The 22,242-nt window shown below is 62.5% G+C and overlaps 1 protein-coding gene and 1 non-coding gene across 4 annotated transcripts; both read left to right on the forward strand.

The window, feature by feature from the left end:
* Positions 1 to 1,448: 1,448 nt before the first annotated feature.
* Positions 1,449 to 20,348, forward strand: LRRC27 (leucine rich repeat containing 27). Of its 3 annotated transcripts, XM_090278798.1 has the most exons (11): positions 1,449 to 1,533; positions 1,907 to 2,033; positions 2,146 to 2,397; positions 4,053 to 4,183; positions 5,415 to 5,473; positions 5,949 to 6,083; positions 7,289 to 7,652; positions 8,999 to 9,145; positions 11,603 to 11,696; positions 14,138 to 14,250; positions 20,102 to 20,195. In XM_090278798.1, the coding sequence occupies exons 3-11, from the start codon at positions 2,206 to 2,208 to the stop codon at positions 20,124 to 20,126; spliced, it is 1,260 nt and encodes a 419-aa protein (XP_090134924.1). In that variant the 5' UTR covers positions 1,449 to 1,533; positions 1,907 to 2,033; positions 2,146 to 2,205; the 3' UTR covers positions 20,127 to 20,195. The 3 variants fall into 3 exon arrangements, with proteins under 3 accessions (XP_090134924.1, XP_090134923.1, XP_090134925.1); XM_090278797.1 differs by lacking the exon at positions 14,138 to 14,250 and having other exon boundaries at positions 20,102 to 20,348; XM_090278799.1 differs by lacking the exons at positions 11,603 to 11,696; positions 14,138 to 14,250.
* LOC150010799 (small nucleolar RNA SNORA76) lies at positions 16,613 to 16,731 on the forward strand. Its single transcript, XR_016511588.1, has one exon. It is a non-coding gene; the product is annotated as a small nucleolar RNA SNORA76 (small nucleolar RNA).
* Positions 20,349 to 22,242: the final 1,894 nt, after the last annotated feature.

Genomic DNA, 22,242 nt, shown 5'->3' on the forward strand with positions numbered 1-22,242 from the left:
CTTTAGCGTATGAATGCTGGGGGACACACGTAGCCTGTCATGCCCACGTGGGCACGCTTGTCTCCTGCCTGCCCTCAGCCTGCGTGATGGGCCAGGCCGCCCCTCAGTGTTTCTGGTCTGAGAGTCTCCTCGTTCACACTCACATTAATGCTCAGCTCCGCCCACGTGAGAAACGCTTGGGCTGTGTGAGGTCTCCTGGGACGTCCTCTGTCTAAGACGCCTCCTCGTTGTGAGCAGCTCCTGCTCGTCCAGTGCAGGCTGCCCCTTGTCCTGGCCTCTGAAATCCTGCCCAGCTCTTGCCGCCTCATCGCCCTCAGGGGAGGTCAGGTCAGACTCTGGCCTCAGAACTGGGAGTGATAAACCGGTTGCTGCAAGCAGCCCAGGTCTCCGTGGTTTGTTACAACAGCAGCTGAAAACAGATGCACCGGTGTTTTTACCCCATTCCGTGCGAACTTCAAGATGATGATCCTCCACCGGACACCGCGCTGAACATCAGGATCTCACAGCACCGATCCGCTCAGGCAAGGGTTTGTGTTCTGGGAGCTTTTCGTTTGACGCTGGAAACGAAAGCCCTTCATCGATTCCCCCCTCCTCTTCTGTCTTAGAGACACCGGCCGTCTTTGGGGCGGAGGTTTGGTCGGAGGCTGCCTCACCTGTCACTGCCGCTTTCTCTGCGGCAAGAGAAGGCGCTCTGCTTACCAGAAGTTACTGAAACGTGGGGCAGCCTGTGATCTGGCGAGCACACCTTTCTGGTGAGCACTCCTAGCTGGGCCACGAGAGGAATTTTGCGTGAGACTGGGCGTTGGGGGCAGAGGTGAAGCAGCGGCCTGATGTCTTTACACTCGGAAGGGCGGGGGCCCCGTGGGGCTGGGCGGGAGGGAGGCAGGAGGGCTTTCTGCTTCTGCACCTCGGCGCGGGGGAGCCGCGGCGCCACTTCTGCAGGACACCCCGTGGCCGATCCATCCTGGGGATCCGGCTAGAGCTCAGGGCGTCCAGTTTGCGCAGGTCCCCTGCCTTCAGTTTACCTCCAACCCCCCTGCCCACCACGCCCTGCACCCATGGGTGCCTGCTGCCGCTGGGACGGCACCCTGGGACCGAGAGCACCCAGGTCTGCCACTGAGGCGCCCAGTTAAACACGGGCGGGCTTTCAAGGTCCGGACCCCGGCGGCCGGCCCGAGAGGCCCCTTTCCCGTGTGCTTGGGCGGCTGTCCTCAGCTCGCTCGCGCCACCCTGCGGGCGCCCTCCTCGGGCCCCGTGACTCTCGCGGCTTCGGCACCCTGGTCCCCGGCACAGGAGGTTGCGGGCGGCGGACCAGCGCGGGCGACCCGGCGGAGCGCGGCTGCCAGCAGGTGTCCCGCGCGGACGCGCACCACCCTCCGCGCGGCTTGTCGCCTGCAGGGCCCCGTACGGCCGGGCGTCTCCATGGCGACCGCGTGCGCCCGGCGGCCGCCATTGCTGGGCGGCACCTCTCGGCGCTCAGGGCGCTCGGAGCGCGCGGGGCGCGCGGGCCTGATAGTGAGGGCGGCGCCGCAGGTGAGACGGGGTGCGGGGAGCCGTGGGAGGGGGCGCGCAGCTCGCGGCCGCAGGAGAAGGCGGGGCCTCGCCCAGGCCGCGCCCCCAGGCTTGCACGCCCGGCCCGGACGGGGAAACCGAGGCTGGACGCGCCTGCCCCGGCGGCGGCTCCAGGACCCGCGGGGCCCGCCCCGCCCATTTCTAGGTGTTTTGCCCCCCGGTTCTGAGACCGCCCCCTGCCGGGCGGGTTGCAGGCGGCCGAACGGACTCCGGCTCGCGCCTGTGGGTCACGCGCGCCCCGCGATTGCTGGACCTCTAGGCGGTTCCCTAAGCGCCCCCCCTTTTATGTCTGCGGCCTTTGAAATGTCCCGACCCGTTTTTCCCTCCGAAATAGCCGTTCCTGCTTTGCGTTTTCCGGGAGCTGGAAGTTCTGTCTCCGAACTGCATGTGGGACGGAGAGCGGCGGGGCCGCTGGGTCTGAACGGCCTCGCACCCCGGGATTTGGCTTTCCGACACCATGGGTCAGTAACGAGGGTTTTGTAAGCAGACCGGCCACGCAGGGAGCCGTCCGCGGGGGCGGGGCGGGGACGAGGCAGTGCTCCCCACCGTGGCTGTCTCCCTCCCCGCGTCCAGGCGAGTCCAGACCGAGGAGGAGCGGGGGCCCCGCGGGGCCGACCGGCTGACCGCTGACCGATGGAGGGACCCGGCGCTGGGGCTGCTGTTCCGGAGAGCGGGGCAGCCCCGGCCGGGAGCCCGCCCGCCTCCCCCACCGGAGTCGCCCCCGCAAGCGCTCCGGGGGCCATCTCCTCCTCCTCGCTGATTCTAGACTTGAGTCGAAGTGGACTCCAGCACCTGGGAGACGTCCTGGAAACCCCCACCCTTAAAGTAAGCGGGGCGTCGTCGGGTGCGCAGTGCGGACTGTGCAGACAGGAGGGAGCCGCGCACCCCGGGCTTTCGCCTGCGGCCTTCTCTTCGGGAGAGGGTTCTAGACTGAGATAGAGGCGGTGACCCGGGGCTTCGTGCGCTGAGAGGGTCAGGCGTGGGGCCCGCAGTGGGGACACCTGGTAGGTCAGACTGATGCCCTCAAGGAAGGCTTGGGCACCAGAGAGTGTGCGGGAGCCGCGACTGCCGAGAGAACCCGGGGGCTCATGTTCAAACACCTCAGGCAGCGCTGAACCCCGGGAAACTTTCACCCCCACGCGTGCAGATGCCATGTGCTGATTTGCCTTTGCCTGGAGCTCCGCCTGGTGAGCCCTGCTATCACCTGTGGCTTCCAGAGGGAGGTGCCGTCAGAGCCCAGCGTTGCTGGGAGACGAGTGTGTGTCGGGGGGCCGTGCTCCCGCTGCCCTGTCGTCACGTGCTTCCCTTCCCCCTCGTGTGTCCCCGCCTGCAGGTGGGAGAGTGTTTGCATGCGTTGCTGGGAGACTCAGTAATAGGCACGTAAAGCCCCGTGTCCCAGTGACCACGACCGGCTGGCACGGGCCCCGCTGCGCTGGAAAGGTGCTGACTGACATTCCCGAGTGCTCCCCGCAGCATCTGGCTCCCCGGCCTTACCCAGGGGCTTCAGGAGAAAGAGCAGCACAGTCGCCATGGCGGCCGGGCCTGGCCCCGCTGCGTGCTGAGCGCCGCTGCCCGGGGCGCCCGGGCGGTGGGTCCTTTGACCTGTTTTACCGGCGAGGACTCAGCACAGACACGTTTGGGAACTTGTTCAAAGCCACACCGCTAAGAGGTTTCGAAACCTAGATTTAAACCCAGAAAGCCTGGCTTCCAGGCCAGTGTTCTGACCATCTGTCCTCTGCCGACTTGGTAGCACGTATCATGTGTGTGTGTGTGTTTGTGTGTGTGTGTGTGCATGTGTATGTGTGGGTATGTGTGTGTGTGTGTGTGTGTGTGTGTAAAACAAAGGGCTGTAAATACACGTGGCAGCAGCATTAGAGGAGATATGCTAAGTCGCCTGCCACGCTCCCCACAGTGACTAACGTTCTGGGCACATTTCACCCCCAGTGCTCCGCACTTGGTCCCCTCCCTCCCGTGCTGTCACCTCCGTACGACCTGACTGCATTCCACTGGGCTAGTGTATCCGGAGCCCTGAAATGATGGTTCTGGGGTGGTTCTTGTGTGGTGCTGACCACAGGTAATGACGTGGCAGGCAGCTTCATGGGCGGCCTTCAGTTACAGCCTTGGGATGCGTCCCTGGGACCAGACGTGGCTGCTCCTTCCCTGGGCAGCGTTGCCGTGGGCCCAGGAGGGGGAGGGAGAGGGGGACTTCGGTGTTACAGGGCACTTCCGAAGTGGCGCGTGAGTGGCCGGCTTGCAGAAAGCAGCGTCTGTAGGTCAGGACACGCTCTCAGTCCCGCCAGGGCCCCGTGCGTCCTGGCAGTTCTCACGTTCAATCTCGTGTCTGCTGCTTGAACTGCCTAAGGTGAAGCGTTACGGTTTCTCTTCTACTCGACATGGGCGATCGCAGCGGCTCGTAGCTCTTTTGGAAATGCTTTTAGGACGTACTGTGTTTAAAACGGGGTCTTTTCTTTCCCTGGAAGCAATTGCACCTTCAGAGAAATGCGCTGCGCACCATCCCCGGAGACTTCTTCCAGCTGCTGCCGAGCCTCACCTGGCTGGACCTGCGGCACAACAAGATTGAGGCGCTGCCCCCTGGGATTGGCTCTCACAGGTACGTCGCCCTCGTGCCCCAGGCTGAGTCAACGTCCCTGCTCGGCGGCTGCTCAGCTCCTTCCCCCGGTTGAAGTTCGAGTTCAGAATAGAATCGTTTAATGGTCCTTCTGAAGCCGGCTATGAAGTGTGACGGCTGAGTGTACAGGACACTTAGCAGCGCAGAGAATGCCGGTGGCCACAGTGCCTTTGCGGGACCAGCCATGTGGTCCTGCGCTGTCTGGTTCTGTCTCTTGACTTGTGCGATGCTGCCCGGAGGGTCAGAAATGCAGCCATCCCCTGGGCTCCTGCGGGCCGTGTGTGTGTGCTGGTTCTGGGGGGCAACAGGGGCTTCTTCCCATTTTGGAAAAGTGGGTGTGGGCTCTCCTACTGCCATCCTGCCGCTCTGGCTCCAAGGATTCCCAGGACCCCCGAGTCTGGAACAAAGGCCACGCCTCTCTCCACTCTGCGCTGGATCTGCCCGGCAGCCCCGGTGCTGGCCTTCTCGCTGCCTCCAGAGCCACACTCACCGGGAGGTCCCCTCCCGGCCGGGCCCCTTCGCCTTCTGTGCCCAGTCCTCTGCCAGGGTTTCTCCAGGGTTTCTTAACCTTTGACACCTTCTGAGAAACGTCTCATGTCAGCGCCTTGGGCGAGGACGGCACTGCAGAGGGCGTGGGCGTCCAGAGGCCAGGCTGGGCAAGGGGTCAGAGGCGCAGTTAGAGGATCGGCCTGCTCGCACGCCGAGGTTGCAGGTTTGGATTTCATTTTGACGGGAGGTGTGAGTGGACTGGGTGGAGTTTGACTCGGCTTTCAGATCACTACCCGCTCAGAGGGGCGAGGGGGCAGCCGCCGCCTGTGCGAGGGCTGGCGCCCAGTCAGGAGCTGGCAGGTTCGGGCTGGATGTGGGCCTGGAGGAAGGGAGGCGTGCAAGGGTGACCCCAGTTCGGACACGAGTGACTGACCGCCCACAGAAAAGTCAGGAGGCCACGGGAGCCAGCAGAGCATGGGCCTGCAGCAGGTGCCTCACCTGCGGGGCTGGCGCTCACAGCTTCCAGGGCAGTTCCACAGACGGGAGGTCAGCAGGCCGGGCGAGGGCCTGGTGCTGGTGCTGAGACCCCAGACCCTGCGTGCGTTCTCGTGTCTGCAGACCCGCCCCTTCACACGGAGACGGGCGAAGACACGTGGTCTAGTGTGGGGATGGTCACATGATTTTCTACTTTTTAAACAACAGTTTTTTGGGTTTTGTTTTAAAGGTGTTTGAAAACTTTGCTTTTAGAAAGAAATCCTATCAAAATGTTACCTGTGGAGCTGGGTAAGCGTTAAAACCACGCAATGAAAGTGGGTTGTAAAACACGGTCTTGGAGGCTGCGGGTGGGGGTGGCATGTGGGCGTGGCTGCGGGTGGGGGGGCATGTGGGCGTGGCTGCGGGTGGGGGGCATGTGGGCGTGGCCTGAGGGAAGGCCCGCTGGTGTTTCAGGTCCCTGCGTTGTTGGGAATGGATCTCAGCAGCTTGGTCCTGTGATTTTTTCCTGAGGGCTGTTGTTGCTGCTTTTGTTTGCCTTTTTTTTTTTTTTTCCTATTTAATTTTGTAGCCAGACTGGTCTCAATCTACCAACTGTCCCCCCTGCGAAGTTTTCTTTTTTTAAGCAAATGCGAGACATTTGTTGTATCATGTTCGCCAGAACTCTCAGTCGGGTCTGTTTTTCCTGATGTGCAGCGGCCACTGCCCCGTCCCCGTGCTTTCGGGGCAGGGACAGGGGTAAAGCGCTGCTGGCCCTTCCCCTCAGGGCACGTGAGCACGCTGCGGGCCCTGAGCCTGAGACACTGCCCCGTGGAGTTCCCGCCCCAGCTCGTCCTGCGAAAGGGCCTGGCCGCCATCCTCAGCTTCCTGCGCACCTGTGCCGTAGAGCCAGCTCCTCGCGGTTCGTAGGACAATTTCTGTGACAAACGGCCCTGACATTGAAGTTAGTGCTTTTTAAAATCGGGGCCCAGGGAGCCTCGGTGTCCCCACTGGGCTCTCTGGGCACCTGGGCCTCTCGCAGGCCTCCCTGCCAGCCAGCAGGGCTGCGTCTTTCACAGCTCGGTGACCCCAGGTTTGCGTCTCAGGGCCCGTTGGGGGCCTGCCTGGGAGGGTGGCTGAAAGGTCACTGGCCTGAATGGAACAAAATAGCCTTCACCCCGAAGCACCATTGGGTAACTGCTTCAAGAATTGCTTGGTTCAGCAGACCACACTCGCCCAGCATGTAAACTATGTTTCTTTACGAACACTGACCCCGAGCACGCAGTGGTCAGGAGCGCGGGGCGTTGGGGGCGCACTGTCCTGTGCGCCGTGTTCCCCAGGCCACAGGGCCATGCGGCCGGCATCAAGGCCTTTATCTGTTCCTGCTCCAAGCGCTCCTCCCAGACATTGTGTGTAGACAAAGGGTTTTTCTTAAAGAAAAAGAGAGCAAGTCACGGATATTAAAAAAATGTCTCTTAGAGTTAATGTTTTTTAATAAGTAATAAACATTTGAGATCGTCATTGTTCGTATTACATTTCAGCCCCATTGCAGTTTTGTTCTTACACTGAAGTCGGTACCCGTTTAATACCCCAGATGTGTGGTCAGCAAGAAAAAAGTAGGAAATAGGTAAATCAGGCTCGAAAGGCTGAGGCTGAATTCACTTTTTACAAGTGACCGACAGTGGTCAAAGCTGTTTAAAATGTGTCCAAGGACATGAAAGGAGGGTGAGTCTGTGTGCTGGGGTTGGGGGGCTCACCCCGGCCTGCCAGGGTGTCGGGGTGCTACTGGGACAGAGGCCTCCCGGGGCCAGGAAACCCCGTCTGCCGGGCACCGCGGCCTAGCGCCTAACGCGGAGCCGGGCAGAGACAATGGACGAACGCATCGGGCCGATTTGCTCTCAGGTAACTTACTTAGAGCGAGACACAAACCGTCTGAGAGTCAGCACAGGCACTGCCGGACGAAAGCAACGGGCCATGGGCTAACAGGTGGCTAACGGCGTGGGCAGGAAGCAGGGCCCCGTCCTGGCTGACCTGGGTTTGCACGGGGGGGTGAGCCTGGGTGGGGGCGGCGCTGGGGCTGCGGGGGTCTCAGGCCGCTGGCCGCTGACTCGGGATCTTGTCCTACAGAGATTTCAGCCCCTGCAAAGGTGAGCCCACGGCAGCCGCCACACCCCCGTTCGGGCTTACCCGAAGAACGTGCGCCCAGCAGAGAAACCCCGAGTTCTCGCAGGCCTCAGAGGAGCAGGTTCAAAGCATCAGAGGACCCGTTCCCGCCTGTGGAAAAGCTGGACCTGAGTGAGCTCAGGAAGTGCCCCACTGCCCGGGAAGACGGGCTGAGTGAGGAGGGGACCAGGCGCATCTGGCAGCTGCGGCAGGAGATCGTGCAGAAGGGGCAGGCGGAGGTCCTGGAAAAGCAGCTCTTAGTGGTGGAGCTGCCCCCAAGCCTCCAGGCCATGCTGCACGCCCGGGAGGAAGCGCGCCACGGCCTCAGGTGCGATGCCAAAGCCGAAGTGTGTCCTCTTGGTCTTTGCAAAACTGAAAAACCGCTTGGTACCTATCTTTGCAAACATCAGGGAGATGTGTGTGCCTGCATTGCCATCTCTGATTCCACAGTAGGACCAGCCTGGCTTCCGTTTAGTCACCCCCACATGTGCTCGAAGGAGGCAGTTTCCTGAGAGAAAAGCCCAAATCCCTTGTGTCTGAGCGTGTGCGTGTATGTGCATGGCATGTCTTCATGGTGTGTGGTGTGTGCATGTGTGTGCTGTGCATGTTCAGGTGTATGTTGCACGCATGGTGTGTTGTGCATGTGTCGTATTGCGCAGCACTGTAGTGCACGTGTTGCATGTGCTGTGCATGTTCACATGTGTTGTGTGATGTATGTTGTGTGGTGTGTGCGTGCAGTGTGTGTTGCGTGTGTTGTGTGAGCACGGTATGCTCCGTGTGTGTTATGTCGTATGTGATGTGTTGTGTTGTGTGGTATGGTGTGTTGTACGTGTGTGCTGTGCATGGTGTGTTGCATGGTGTATGGTGTGTGTTGCAAGTACATGTGGCACATGTGTTATATGCATGGTGTGTTATGTGTGAATGTTGCCTATGTATGTTGCATTGTGTAGTGGAGTGTGCATGCATGGTGTGGTGAGTGCATGTTGCATGTGCATGTGTGTGTTACATGTGTTGTGTGCATGGTGTGCTGCATGTGCATGGTGTGGTGTGTGCATTTTGTGTGTGTAGTGTGTGCATGTGTGCTGTGTGTGGGGTGTCTATGAGCAATAAGTCTGATCAGGCCAGGGTGAGGAATACTGAATGCACTGAAAACCTTCAGTCTGCAGGGAGGGTGTCCGGGTGTGCGTTCCACTGTCCTTTCACCCATTCTGTGGGCTTGAAAATGTGCAAAATAAGACATTTTGCCGTGTTACTGATTGTAACCTCGGAGGTGCTGGAAGCCCGTATTGCTGGTTTCTGCGGTAGCCTGGCTTGGACACGGCTGCTGGCATGGGGCAGTCCTGCGTCGCCCACTCGGGGACGGGGCCATTCTGAGCCTGCTATTTGGAAACCTCCTCTTTCCGCCATCTGTCATTTTTGTTACAAACAGCGATAAGCATTCATCCAAGCCACGCAGGGGAAGCCGCGTCTGAGCCCGCAGCCCCGAGGTCACCTGGCGGCTTGGGGGTGGGAGTGGCGGGCCCCACTCTCTGTGACCGCCGCGGTCGGCCAAGCATGCACCTGGCCCACACGCCCTCCTCTCAGGCTGAGCTTGTTTTCTGATGCATGTCTTCCAGGTGTGTGTTCATCACGACATTTTGTTAGATATTCGAATAAAAACCTGTGTACTTCCAGAAAGAAGACACCCTCCTTCAAGGGCATCCTGCCTGGCCTGGCATCCGCGCACCAGGCAGTGGCCGGGGCTGGGCGGCTGGAGGAGCGGCGGGCCTTGGCACTGCAGGAGCTCCGGGAGAAGCAGGCACTGATGGAGCAGAGCAGGAGGTGAGGCTCGGCCCGCAGGGCATCTAGGCATGTCGTTCGTCCCCGCCCCCTGCCTCACGCTGCCTCCTTTCTTGTCCTTCCCTCTGAGCTCTTATTCCGTCTCAATCCGCCCTCCTCTCCTTTCCGTTACCTGGCTGCTGGGTAATTCTAAAGAATGTTACTTAAAAATTACACACCATCGGTAAAGTTCACACTCACCCCTGGGCTCAGTACGTCCTCTGTCCTCCAGCTCGGCTGACCGCCCGTCTTTCCTGTGCTCGGGGCCCCAGGAGGCCGGCCAGCATCGACCCTGTCCACAGGGCCTGGGGACCCCGCTCCTTCTGGTCCGGTTTGGCCAGTGGGGGACCCCAGCTGGAGGTCAGAGAGAAGGGGGAACAAGAGGGCAGCACCTTCATTCCCACCGCCCCTGCCCGCGAGTGCCCCCTGGGCCTGGCAGGGCCCTCACAGTGGCTGGCGCCATGGTTCTCACTCCGGGGCTCCCGCAGCCACTCCTTCCCTCGTCCCCAGCCAGGTGGCTACAGCCCCGCTGCCTCCTGCCCTGCCCTGGGGCCCGCCTGCCTCTCCCCTGTGAGCATTCGCTGTCAATAAACCCTCCCGAATCCGTCCAGTGCACGTGTGTCTTCTCTGGGCCCTGATGGGGCACAGTTGTCCTCCTGACCCCAGACCTGCTGCCAAGTCAGTTCCCTTCCCTTCAGTGAAAGCGGGGGCTGCCTGGCCCCCAGAACCCGTCAGGGCCCACGATGTCCCTGACCCGGGGCCACCATCCTGACGGCGGGGATGCAGCCCATGGACAGTGAGGTCGAGACTCGGGGCTGCGGTCTGGGCTGCTCCTGGGGTCACACTGGTCATTCGCCATAGCTATGAACAGCCACCCCCCACAAAGTACCCCCAGAGAGTCCCTCAGCTGGAGTCCAGGCCGCAGGGGGTGGAGGCCGCCTGCTGCTCCCCCTCGGGGCCCAGGTGGGGCTGAGCTCAGCAGAACAGGCAGCCTGTCTGAGCGAGGACGGAGCCAGTGTCACGGCTGCTCCCAGCCACCCAGGGCTCCTGACTCCCCGCCCCCCGCTGGCCCCCCTGCGTCTCCCTTCCCTGCATCCAGGGGGGCCCCACCCCTCCTGCCTCACTTCCACTGGCTCCCTGATTCCATTCCTGACCCCAGCTTCGGACCCCGCCCCCGCCACTGCCCCTCCTCTGGCTGGCCCACTCTGGCGAGGCGCAGGGTGGCGAGGTGGCACAGAGGGCCAGACCCGCGCAGGTCAACCAATGGGGCCAGGACTGCCTGCCCCGGAAGGAGGGTCTGGGGCTCCTGGGGCCCGTGCGAGCTGGCTCCCTGGTTTCTCAGCCATGGGCCCCGAGGCTGCGCTGCGTGGCCCCTGCACTGGTGACAGTTTGGGAGGCCTGACCGGCAGCTTAGACTCCTGATGGACCTGTTGTCTGTGCACATGCGGCTCCTAAGAACTGGCCCCCATGTCTCTCAAGGAAGGGTCCCCCCCATCCTGTTCCATCACTCGGTGGTGGAGAACGAAGACGGACCCCTTGTTGAGGAGGGCAGCACATGAGGTCACAGAGTCACAGCCCATGAGGGGACTGCTGAGGAGAGGACTGGGAAGCCTGGCTCAGCGGGGGGCTGGGGGGCCACACAGGCGGGGGCAGGAAGCAGCCAAGCTTGGCCAGAACGGGCAGCCCCGTGCCGTGCCCGTGGGAGCCTGGGAAGGCGCAGCCAGGTCCTGCCAGCACCTAGATCCACGGCAGCGCCAAGCACAGATGGGAGGGAGAGGCCAGGGGACCATCTACTAAGAGGGGAGACAAGGGGTCAGATTTGGGGGCAGGTGGGGGCGCATGCCGACTACCAGCAGCTATGGGAGACCCAGGAGTTGGTTCATTTGGGGCAGATGGAGAGCTGGGCCAGGCGAGGCTCCTGTGGACCCCACCCCACCTCCAAAGCCACATGCAGAGCCCCCACAGTGACCCCCTTGGGTGACTGCAGGAGACCACGCCACAGCGGGGAGACCGTGCCAGCACGCGGCCCCTCCTGCCAAAGCACGGTGAGGGGCTGGGAAAGACACGCTCGCTCTGTAACATGAAACTCGTGTCTAACAGGAAGTGGACTTGTCAGCGGCTTTTTCAAATCCCACAGTGCCCAGTGAGTGTGTGAAGCCCCTGGATGCCCGGCTCGTGGCCACGGCCCTGGCCAGGCTGATGCCTCCCCCGGTGGGGGTTCGGGGGGGCCTTCTTCCTTGCCCCGCCCCGAGAGCCATGGCCAGATCGATGTGCCCAGCTCTGCCCAGTGCATTTCAGAAGCCGCCACAGCCGCCATGCACAGCAGGCCAGTGACCGCCCTCTGGACAGGTGGACCAGAAGTCCGGGGCTTTGTATGAAGCTTTAAAACTGGTGGTAGAAGTCCTTGTAAGCTTGGCAGGTCTCCTTCCCGTGACTAACGTGACACTGTCTTTTCTCCAGGGAGCGGAGGGCCCTGCAGGAGTGGCGGGAGCGGGCCCAGGCGGGGAGGAGGACGGAGGAACTCGGCAGGCTGCTGCCCTCCAGGCGGGCGCCGGTATGCGCTGCGGGCGGGCGGTGGGGCCGCGTGGCCGGGCGACCCTAGGACGGTGCTGGGGGCCCTGCCAGCGGTCGTGCGCTGTGCTCGCGCCCACCCTCTTCAGCCCTGCCATACGGTGGGCGCTGCGGGCGGCCCCCTCCCACGGGGGTGGGGCTGTGCTGCGCTCAGTGAGCCTGGCGTCTGCACTCGGAACCCGCAGGAGTCGCGTGTGCCCTCGGGTGTCCTGCTGGGTCTCCTGCCCTTGGGCCTCTCAGCTCCGGGTGGTCAGCCCCCTTGGAAGCCGAGAAGCCTCGTGCCCTTGGGTCCTGCGTTGTGTATGGCACTCAGCACCTGTCTCCCTTTTCTCTCTGAAGCCATTTGGGAGTGAAAGACCAGATGGGGACAGGGCGACTGCAGAGGCTCCAGTGTGGCTGGGGGCCCTGGGCCCTGCACCCTCGCCCGTGGCAGGTACGCTGTGCCCAGGCTGGGCTCCGCGCAGGCAGCCAGCCCCCGAGCAGCCTCCTGGTGAGGGGTGGGGTAGGTTGGGGGTGTTCCAGCTCTTGCCCACCCTCCCTCCTCCCTCCCCCTCCCTCCCTCCTCCTCCCTTCCTCCTTCCTCCCAGCCCTTCTAGGTGCCAAGCACCTTCATTGGACACTCAAGGGCCCACCGGGGAATGCATTCAGAGATAAGGTGGCAGATGAGACCATCCCAGGCCCAGTCTTGGCAGCGCTGCATCAGCCCCAGCCTAGAGGACCCGGGAGGAGGGCTCCCCACACCCCCCAACCCACCTCCCCAGGAGCCCACCTGGCCACCCTCTCCCCACACCTGCACTCTCCCTGCCCCTCCCCCATCCTCGTCCTGCCCTCAGCTGCCCTGAGGGGTGTGCTCTCTCTCCTTTCTGGCACACATAGGCACACACGCATAGACACACGTGCACACACAGGCACACGCACACACAGACAGGCACACGCACATAGGCACATGCACACAGGCACACACACAGGTACACACACGGGCATGCACACACAGGCACTCACACACAGGCACGTGCACACATAGGCACATGCATACACAGGTACACACACAGGCACACGCACACACAGGCACACACAGGCACGTGCACACATAGGCACATGCATACACAGGTACATACACAGGCACACGCACACACAGACACAGGCACGCACAGGTACACACACAGGCACACGCACACACAGGCACACGCACACGCACACACAGACACAGGCACGCACAGGTACACAGGCACACGCACACACAGGCACAGGCACACAAGCACACGCACCCACAGACACAGGCACACACAGGTACACACACAGGCACATGCATACACAGGTACACACACAGGCACACGCGCACACAGACACACACAGGCACGTGCACACATAGGCACAAGCATACACAGGTACACACACAGGCACACGCACACACAGACACAGGCACTCACACACAGGCACGTGCACACATAGGCACATGCATACACAGGCACACGCACACACAGACACAGGCACACACAGGTACACACACAGGTACACACACGGGCATGCACACATAGGCACTCACACACAGGCACGTGCACACATAGGCACATGCATACACAGGCACACGCACAAAGACACAGGCACACGCACACAGGCACGTGCACACATAGGCACATGCATACACAGGTACACACACAGGCACACGCACACAGAAACACGCACACACAGACACAGGCACGCACAGATACACACACAGGCACACGCACACACGGCACACGCACACACGCACACACAGCACAGGCACGCACGCACACAGGCACGCCCACACAGGTCCCAAGGTCCCTGAGGCGGGCCAGCTGTCTCGTTCTCAGACTCGCCCACAGTGGGGCAGCAGCGGGTCGCATGGGCTGGCGGGCCCTGGGGTCCGGGCTGCACACGGGAGACGCAGGCCCCTCCCCGGCCCCGAAGGCGGGCTGGCGAGAGGCGGCTGCAGCGGGCCGTGCGGGAGGGGGCGGCAGAGCCTCACCGGGCCCCCGGCAGAGCAGTGAGGACAGGGCGGCCGGTGGTCAGAGGCAGGGAGGGGGCAGGCCTCCGCCCTCTGTCGTGGGCCCGTTTGGAAGCTCGCCCGGCGTGTTGTCCGGCGGGCAGGGGCGGGGGAGCCCCAGCCGGACGCTGGCAGCGCAGGCTTTCTGGCTGCGGACGGCCCTGTTTCAGCGCGCAGCTCGGGGCTTTAAAGTGCGGTCACGTCGGCGCGGCAGACTGCAGGCTTTCTGTGGGGGCTTCCCAGCCAGGTCCCTGCTCCGTGCCGGTCGCGGCACCCTGGCCAGCGAGACGTCCAGCCAGAACCCGAGGCTGAGGCCGGGGGTGACCACAGGGTGGGGACCGCTGTTCTCTGACAGCCGTTCCTCGGTTTCCTCATGGACGTGTCTGCTCTCAGGGCGCCTTTTTGCTTTTCACTAGGTGGCATCCAAGGTCCCCTTTGCCACAGATCAGCCAGACAATGATGAAAGTGCATATGCCTGGAAGAAGGGGACAAAGCAAAGAGAAGTCCCACAAGCAAGTGACGAGCTGAGGTGGTTTCCTGGGGGGAGGGGCAGGTTCTCCCAGCGCTCGGCCCCCCCTCCCCACCCAGTTCAGAGGCCTTGGCTCCCCACCAGCACCTAACAGGCAGGGTCTAGGCTTGTGGGGGCTGAGGCAGAACAGACAGCAGGCAGGATGGGTCCCCGCCCCCGGGTGCTGCTGCAGCCACCTGGCTTGTCGACCCTCTGTGTCCGCACGTCCCCCAGGGACCCCTGCCTACAGGGAACAGCAGCTGCCTGGGGTCCCAGTGTTTCTTCATCTCCCACGCTCTCCCTTCACTGGGGAGCCTTCTCAGCCCCGCCTTGTCGAGGGGGACACACACCCCCACATCCACCCCAGCTTCCCACGGCGAGGCGCGCCCTCCCACAGTGGCCCTCAACTCCTGTGAGAGTCTCAGGCCACTTTCTGCCGCTCTGAGCCACTGCATGTAAATCGAGGGCAATGAGCCCAGAGCCCCGATGCTAACAGAGCGTATATTAGATGCTACTTTAATTCAATGTCCTCTTGGTCTGCTTGAGGGTTTATTAAAACTGCATCTATGTGGAGACAGACCCACTTGTTGTCACGCGGCCTAACATGCAGTGTCCAAACGGGTACCATCCTGGTGAACTCCAGGTTGTTACAGTGTGTGTTCCAGCAGCTTTTAACTAAGGGGCGGGTTGGGGGTGACGCCCAGGCCTGCAGGGAGGGGCGGGTGACTGAGGGTGGCCTCAGCGGCCCTGTCACCCATCACGGTGGGGTGAAGCCTGGAGGGGAAAAAGGAGGAGCTTCTCCCCTTCTGGAAGAGGAATCGCTGAGACCAGCCTGAAGGCCCGGCCCTGGTGTCCGCAGAGCCAGCCGCGCGGCGGAGCTGGAGGAGAGGCTGAACCGGAGGGGGGTGTTCCGGTGCGGCTAGGGGAGATGAGGAAGGCTCCAGAGGGCCTGGCGACGGGGAGCATCTGTGAGCCTCAGCCCGTCGGAGCCACTGACAGCCTGGCAGCAGCGTCTGCCGAGTCCCCAGAAACAGGACAGGGCATGTCTGTGGGGCGGTGGGGGTGGTGCTGCAGGCCCTGGGGCAGCCCGGGGGCCCGCTGGTCTGGGAGAGCGCGTGGGCAGGTTTGGCCGCGGCCGGGAGAACCGAGGTGCGGAGGCCTCGGGTCAGCTTCTGCGACATCCTCGCGGCCAGCTCGCTCAGGGAAGTACGGCGGCTCCTGTGACAGCGGCAGGGACAGGAGGCCTCGCCCTCGGCTGCTGCACTGTTCTCACCAGCCAGGGCGCGGCGGGCACAGCAGGCACACACCCAGCTCTTCGGAAGGAAGGCCCCCGCCGGGGGCCGGGTGGAGGGGGCAACCGTCTGGTGCAGACACTGGGCCCCTCCGTGGCGGCAGCCCTCACGGCCCCGCCAGGCCCGGCAGGCGCACATGCTGGGCTGAAGACCCCACGGACATGCCCTGTCCGCCAAAACTCACAAGGAGGAACTTGAGTAGGCTGCTATCTGTTACAGAAAGCGAATGGATAACATTTCAGTAGGTTGGTTTGAATCCTACCAAATATTTAAGGAAGAAATCACATACTAAGTTCCTACAGCCTCTCCCGGAAGGTGGAGTGGAGGGAACACTTGGCAAGTCCCTCTGTGCGGACAGCGTGGCCCAGCGCGGCCCAGCGCCAGACCCAGACGGGGACGTCACCCGAGAGGGACCCGCAGACCAGTCTCCCGTGAGCACAGAGGCAAAATCCTCACCAAGATAGGAGCAAACCAGGCCCCGCAGTGTGTAAGAATTGCTTGCAATGGCCAGGCAGAACCCGTCCCGGGTGTGCGAGGCCGGCTCAGTTTATGTGATGCGTCACAGCCGCAGGTCAGCATGGTAGCAGCCCAGGATCCTGTGACGGAGGCGGGGAAAGCAGGTGACAAAACCCACCAGCCGCTCACGTGAGACTCTCAGCAAACTCAGAACAGACAGTGTCTACAAAACCACAGCTGACCTCGCACTCCCTGGCGAGAAGCCAGACGCCCCTGAGGCTGGGGGCCAGGATGAGCCTCTCGAGTTCCCTCCAGCACCAGACGGGAAGTCCCCCAATCACGGTGACACGGGAAGGGAGAGGCATCCAGCTTGAGGAGGAAGAGAGAAACGGTCTGTTCTCAGCTGACGTAACTGTCCATGTAGAAAATCCCAGACTCGGCCGGAGAAGCTGAGCTGCTGACCAGCAGGGACAGCGGGGTCTGCGGGCACAAGGCCAGCCCCAGACATCAGTGCTCCACTGAACGCCAGCAGCAAGGAAGTGGGATTCAAAACTAAAACCACTGTTATTTACACAAGTGCCCAAAACTTGGTGCCAGGTATGAACCTAACCAAACGTGTAGGGGACTACGGGAGGGCCGCTGCCACTGTGCCTGCGTGTGGCGGGGGCCAGGCTGCGGGGCCAGAGCACACGCTTGCGCAGAACTGGGGCCACCGGCTCCTTGCCGGCGGTGTTTTTAACCGTGAGTGACACGTGGCAAAAAATTTTTTTAAAAAGGAAAAAGATCTGTATCAGGAAAACTACAAAACTCTGATGGGAGAAACCAAAGAATTAAATAAATGCAGAGCTGTTTCATGTTCACGGACAGGAAGACTCGACGTTGTCAAGATGCCGTTTCTTCCCGACCTGACCTGTAGCTTCCACACAAGCCCGTCAGAAGCCCAGCAAGTCGCGTCGTAGAGAACTGACGATTTGACCCTGAAGTGTATTTGGGGACAAAAGACCCAGAGTGGCCAACGCGGCCGGGCAGGGGAGAACCGCGCCGGACGCCGACCCAGGCTCTCGGTAAAGCCACAGCCACAGAGCAGTGCGCCGGAAGCAGACCCCGATAACATAGCCCACGGGGGTCTTTGACGAAGGGGCCACCAGTGGCTGGCAGGCAGCCCTAGTGGCCAGGCTCGTGGGACCGATCCGGGACGGTCACAGCTGCTGAGTGAGGAAGGCGGTGCCCCCATTTGTCAGGTCAGAAAGCGGAGACCCGGGCGATGAGGTGTAAGCAGCAGCCACCGAGAGGACCCAGGGCTGTGGGGACTCAGAGTTCAGCTCCACCCTGCAGCCGCGGGGACACGGCCACCGAGTCTACCTGACGCTCTCATGCCGGCCCCTGCTTTTCTGTGATGAAAAACATCCCGTTGAGTTTTTCAGGGAGTGTCAGCGCCTGGCTCCCAGCGGAATGTCCGGCTACACAGGGTGTCGCGCTGTGTCTGCAAGGGAAGAGGAGACCCGGCGCGGAGCGCGGCGTGAGGGGCTCCCTGAGACGCCATCGGTGTGGGTGGGTGTTGGCACAGTGTGAGGGCCGTACTTTAGGAGATGATCTTAATTATGGTGGTTTCTTCTGAAACGTGCCCCCCAAGGACCTCAGGCAGATGGCCGTCTGTGTGCCGTCCACGCAGGACCAGGGGCCCGTTCGCACTGGCAGGAGCGTGTCGTTCAGCTCTGGGCGGAGGGCCGTGTCTACTCTGCCGTGACAGGTGACGCTGCTGCTGCCGCCGTCTGTAAGAGCGCAGGCCACCCTCCAGAGGCCACATCTCCCAACCGCGTGTGCCGCCTTCTGGCCAGTGGGACCTGAGCAGAGATGTGCATGAGCCTCCAGAACTCGCCTGGAACGCACACGTAATGGCAGGCGCGGGGGCAGCCGTGTCAGACCCTGAGGTAAAGGCCTGGGGTGGGGGGTGGGGGCGGGCGCCCGTCCGTGATGCTGAGGGCTGCCCTCTCCGACCCCACTCCACCTCCTGCCCCAGCCGTCGTCGGGGCCCTGGTCATGGCTGCTGGGCCGGTACCCTAACGCACCAGCCGGCGGGCGTTGCTCCAGAAGAAGCAAGCCACCTGGTGGGGCATGTGAGGACCAGCAGGACCCGCCACACGGGGTGGGACTAGAGGGATGAGAGTTGGCCATCTGCCCAGGCCCCAATTGGTCCCCAGGCCCCAGCCCTGCGCCACTCACAGACGCCCGCCCGCCCCCCTAGCAGGAGACATGGGGAGTGGTATCTGGAGGGCGCCAGCCAGGAGGCCCCACACCCCCGGAGGCCACGTGACCCTTCCTGAGCACGCAGGGCGGTGAGGACCGGACCTCCCGAGTGGGGGCCAGTGCACCCCGCAGCTGAGAACCTGCAGGGTCCTCGCTGATGACGTGGACCCTCAGAATCCTGACACTGGGCGTTTGCTGTCCTGACCTGACCACAGGGACGCCTCCCAGCTTCCCCTGTGTTTCTGTAATGGGGGGTTTGGAGTGGGGGTCACAGGTCCCGCCTGGAGGGACAGACCCAGTGGGGGGCTGGGCGATGGTGAGGCCACAGGCGCCGGAAGGTGTGTTTGGACGAAATGGGACTGTGTGGGAAACGGAATTAAAACCCTCTGGGCACCGTCAGAGAATGTGGCAACCACAGCGGAGCTGCTGTAAAAACGCAACACGCAGGTAACGAGGAATTCTCGGAGTGGAGGTAAAAATAAGGCAAAAAACTTTTCAGTTACAAAAACAGTAAACAGGAGTAGCTGAACACGCCCCCCAGGAAGCAGCCCGAAGGAGGAAGAGGCGGAGAGAGAGATGGGAGGATGAGCATGTCCCCAGGGGTCTCCACTGACCGCCACGTCTCAGAGAGGCCTCGGGGCAGACGGAGTGGAAGCTGAGAAAGCGCAGGGAGGCACTGGGAAGTATCGTGTCTGCGTCTCCGTATCTCAGACGGAAGGAGGAGGCGCAGCCTGTGGCCCCCGGGAGGCCGGCCAGGCCGGGCGGCTCCTCAGCGAGCACCACTGGGGATGTCATCTGACGGAGTTCCACGCTCTGACCGTCACCAGGGGGGCCAGCATGGAAGCCATGACTTTAAAGTTACTTCCTGTACAGCCCTTCTCTGGAAGCTTCTGCAGAATGCGTTCTCCCAAACAAGGGGCTGGGAGGAGAGGGAGGGAGTTCATGTCTCGGAGAAGGAGCCCCACCGTGCACCAGGGGCGGGGGTGGGGGCCACAGGGCCCCGGGGCTCCGCAGGGGAGGCAGGCCCATCCGAGGACCTGACCCGGGGGGTGGGGGGCGCTGAGAGGGCCACAGTTTGGGAGGACACAGCGACAGGCACACAGAAAGTGAAGTATGTTTCTAATTCCACAAAGAATACGTGTTTTAGGGAAAGAAGTGTAAATGGCGTTTGCCGGTCATGAGGATGCAGACCCTGCGTGTCCGGCCCTGTGGGGGGTCTGCCCCAGGGGACGGGCCGGGGCTGCTGGCCGGGTCCAGGCTGGGCCCCAGGAAGGCAGGACGGGGGCGGGGGAGGGGAGCGAGCACAGGCCCTCCCTGGGGACAGGCGGGGGTGCTGGCACTGCAGACACAGAACCCCTGGCTGGCTCATTGGGGCCGAGGCAGGAAAGCCTGCTCCTTCCTGCGGGCCACCTGCCTCCTGCTCCGTGTCACCTTCTGGCCCCACCGATGGGCCGGGCAGGGCTCTTGGAGCAGAGCCTGCATCAGAGTCCAGGCCCAGGGAGTCCCTCCACCGCAGGGACTCTGGGTCCCGTTTCTCGTCTGGGATGAGGGTGGCCGTCCCAGCCCCAGCTCGCCAGGCAGGCGTCCTACGTGGGACTGCGGTCGGTCTGTCGGGATGGTGCCGGCCATGGTTCTGTGTGCAGAGGGGTCGCTTCTCCTTGTCCCTCACTGACTGGCAGTTGGACAGCTGTGCACAGGCTCTAGGGCCCGGCGGTCCTCAGGAGGGTGCGGCCAAGCAACCAGCAGGGACCTCTGGGGACAGTGTCTGGGGCCCAGGGGATAGAACTGTGCCCTCTCCACAGGACAGTGTGCCCAGAAACTAGCTGGCCCCAGCCCCACTGCCTGGCTAACGTTGTCCCCTCCTGCCCTCCCCACAGGCCAGAAAGCTGCAGGACGAAGTGATGAGGCTGAAGCCGGGGTCCGCCCTGAGCAGGCACCAGCAGCGCCAGGCCCTCCCCGGGGCCCCTCCACTGCGCCCACCAGCACCACAGCCTCAGGATGTATTTTCTAACACGAAACATGAAGCAGCTGAAAACATTTACAAACGCTGCTGACAAGGTCACATGCACACTGACAGACCCTCCTCTGGCCCGAGAGTTGGGCTCAGCTCTGGCTGCTTCCCCGGGGTGCACGGAGTGTCCCAGGGCCGTGTCCCCTGCAGCTCACTGCACAGACAGGCGTGGCTTTCAAGGAGGCTGTGAAGGGTGTCAGGCATTAAGAGGAGGAGGTACGCAACCAGCCACGCCTCCTAGCGACATTTACAAATGCAGCCAGGGCTTCCCTGGCTCTCCTCACTGCCTCTGCCTGGCCTCGGGGGGCTCGGGGCGTGCAGCCCTCCTCCCACCAGCAGTGTCCTCTGACCTTTGCCCTTCCTGGCGGCAGACCCCTCACCCTTTGCACAGACCAGGAAATCCAGCCAGGGCACACACCTGCCCCGAAGGGTGCCCAGCCCCCCTCCAGATCAGCCCTGCGCCCGGCGTCCTCGCCCGCCAGCTCCTCAGCTCCGCCGGCTCCGTGTCCGCTCTGAACTCACTGCGCCCGGGAAGGAACACAGGCCCGCGCCGCGGGAGGCTGCTCCCTCTGCCCCGGCACCCAGGCCTGCATTGTCCCCGTGGCCTCTGGGCTGGGTGTCTCCCAGCTGCTACAGGGGCTCCCGCTCTCCCACCCAGGGGCCCAACTCCAGGGAGGTCACCCTTTATAAAAATCACTTTGCTCCAAGAATCTTAGAAACAGAGTGTGGTGAAAGTCAATCGTCGTTAGTCAGAGGTTAAAAAGGAAAAGCTGATGGAAAAATTCAGTGTAGGCCCTGGCCAGGTAGCTCAGCTGGTGAGAGCGTCATCCTGGTGTGCCCAGGTTGTGGGTTCGATACCTGGTCGGGGCACATGCAAGAATCAACCGATGATTACAAACAAGTGGAACAACAGATTGATGTCTCTCTCAATTGATCAACAAAAATCCACGTTCGCGCTCAGTGATGGCAGCCTTCCTCCCTCCAGCTTCGTGTCTGTCTGCTGGCTGGTCTGTCCCAGCTGCAGTGATCCCGTCTTTGTCCCCGTTAGCCTCATGTCTGTGTGCTGCTCCTTCCGTTAGCAGCGGTCACCCTTCACCTTCCCTCCTGATCAAAGGGGCGTCACGAGTGTCACCTCTGAGCCACGCTTCCCCAACGCCCTCCTGTCACGTCCTTCCGCGTCCTGTGCAGACAAGGCCAGCACAGTGTCCTTACCACCCCGGGCTTACAGACACTATGTGACAAGCCCCTTAGGGGCGCCGAGGGCTCCCCCACGTGCCCCTCCCTGTGGTCGCTCTGCAGGGAGCCGGGGCTCTGACAGCATAGACCTCCCTCGGGCTCAGGTCACAGGAGAGCGCGCCGTGGCCCCCTCAGCCTCGGCTGTGGCCGACGCTCCCCTGCAGGGGGCGGGCCGCCTGGGCACCGTGCTGCTGTGACCCTGGGGCGCAGGGGCGGGCATCCCCGGCTCTGCCTTTGATGAGAGAGCTCAGTTTCTGGCCAGGCAGTTTGTGTCCTTCCTGTCACTCCCACTGGGGCGTCAACAGTGGGCTGCAAAGCAGTTCAGATGAGGACCGGCAGGCAGGCACCCCCAGGACTCCCCAGTGACCCACCGCGGCTCAGGGCACCCTGCACCTGTGTGCCTCGTCCCAGAGAACAGGCTCATCTTAAGAAACAGCTGACAGAACAGGGGCCACAGATGAACTGTTGGGAACTAAAGCAATTACTTGGGAAAGAGGTGCCTCTCCCGAAAGAACGTTCTTGCCCGGAGGCCTGCAACCTTCGGGCCCCCAGCTCTGGGCCTGCTGGGCTCAGGACCACTGCAGAGCGCTGCCCAGCTCCCAGGTGACGCTGGAGACACCAGTCATGTGCGGGTGGCTCTCTAGGCACCTTGAGCTTCTCCACTGGCACCAGTGAAATACCAGGGGCAGGTGCTGCACAGGGCGTAGCACAGGTTTGCTGCTGCAGCCAAGCCGGCCCTGACCACGGCCCGGGACTGAGGGTCCCACGGCT

The sequence above is a fragment of the Furipterus horrens genome, unplaced genomic scaffold, assembly GCF_987537825.1.
Source record: "Furipterus horrens unplaced genomic scaffold, mFurHor1.1.pri manual_scaffold_5, whole genome shotgun sequence".
Lineage (NCBI taxonomy): Eukaryota > Metazoa > Chordata > Mammalia > Chiroptera > Furipteridae > Furipterus > Furipterus horrens.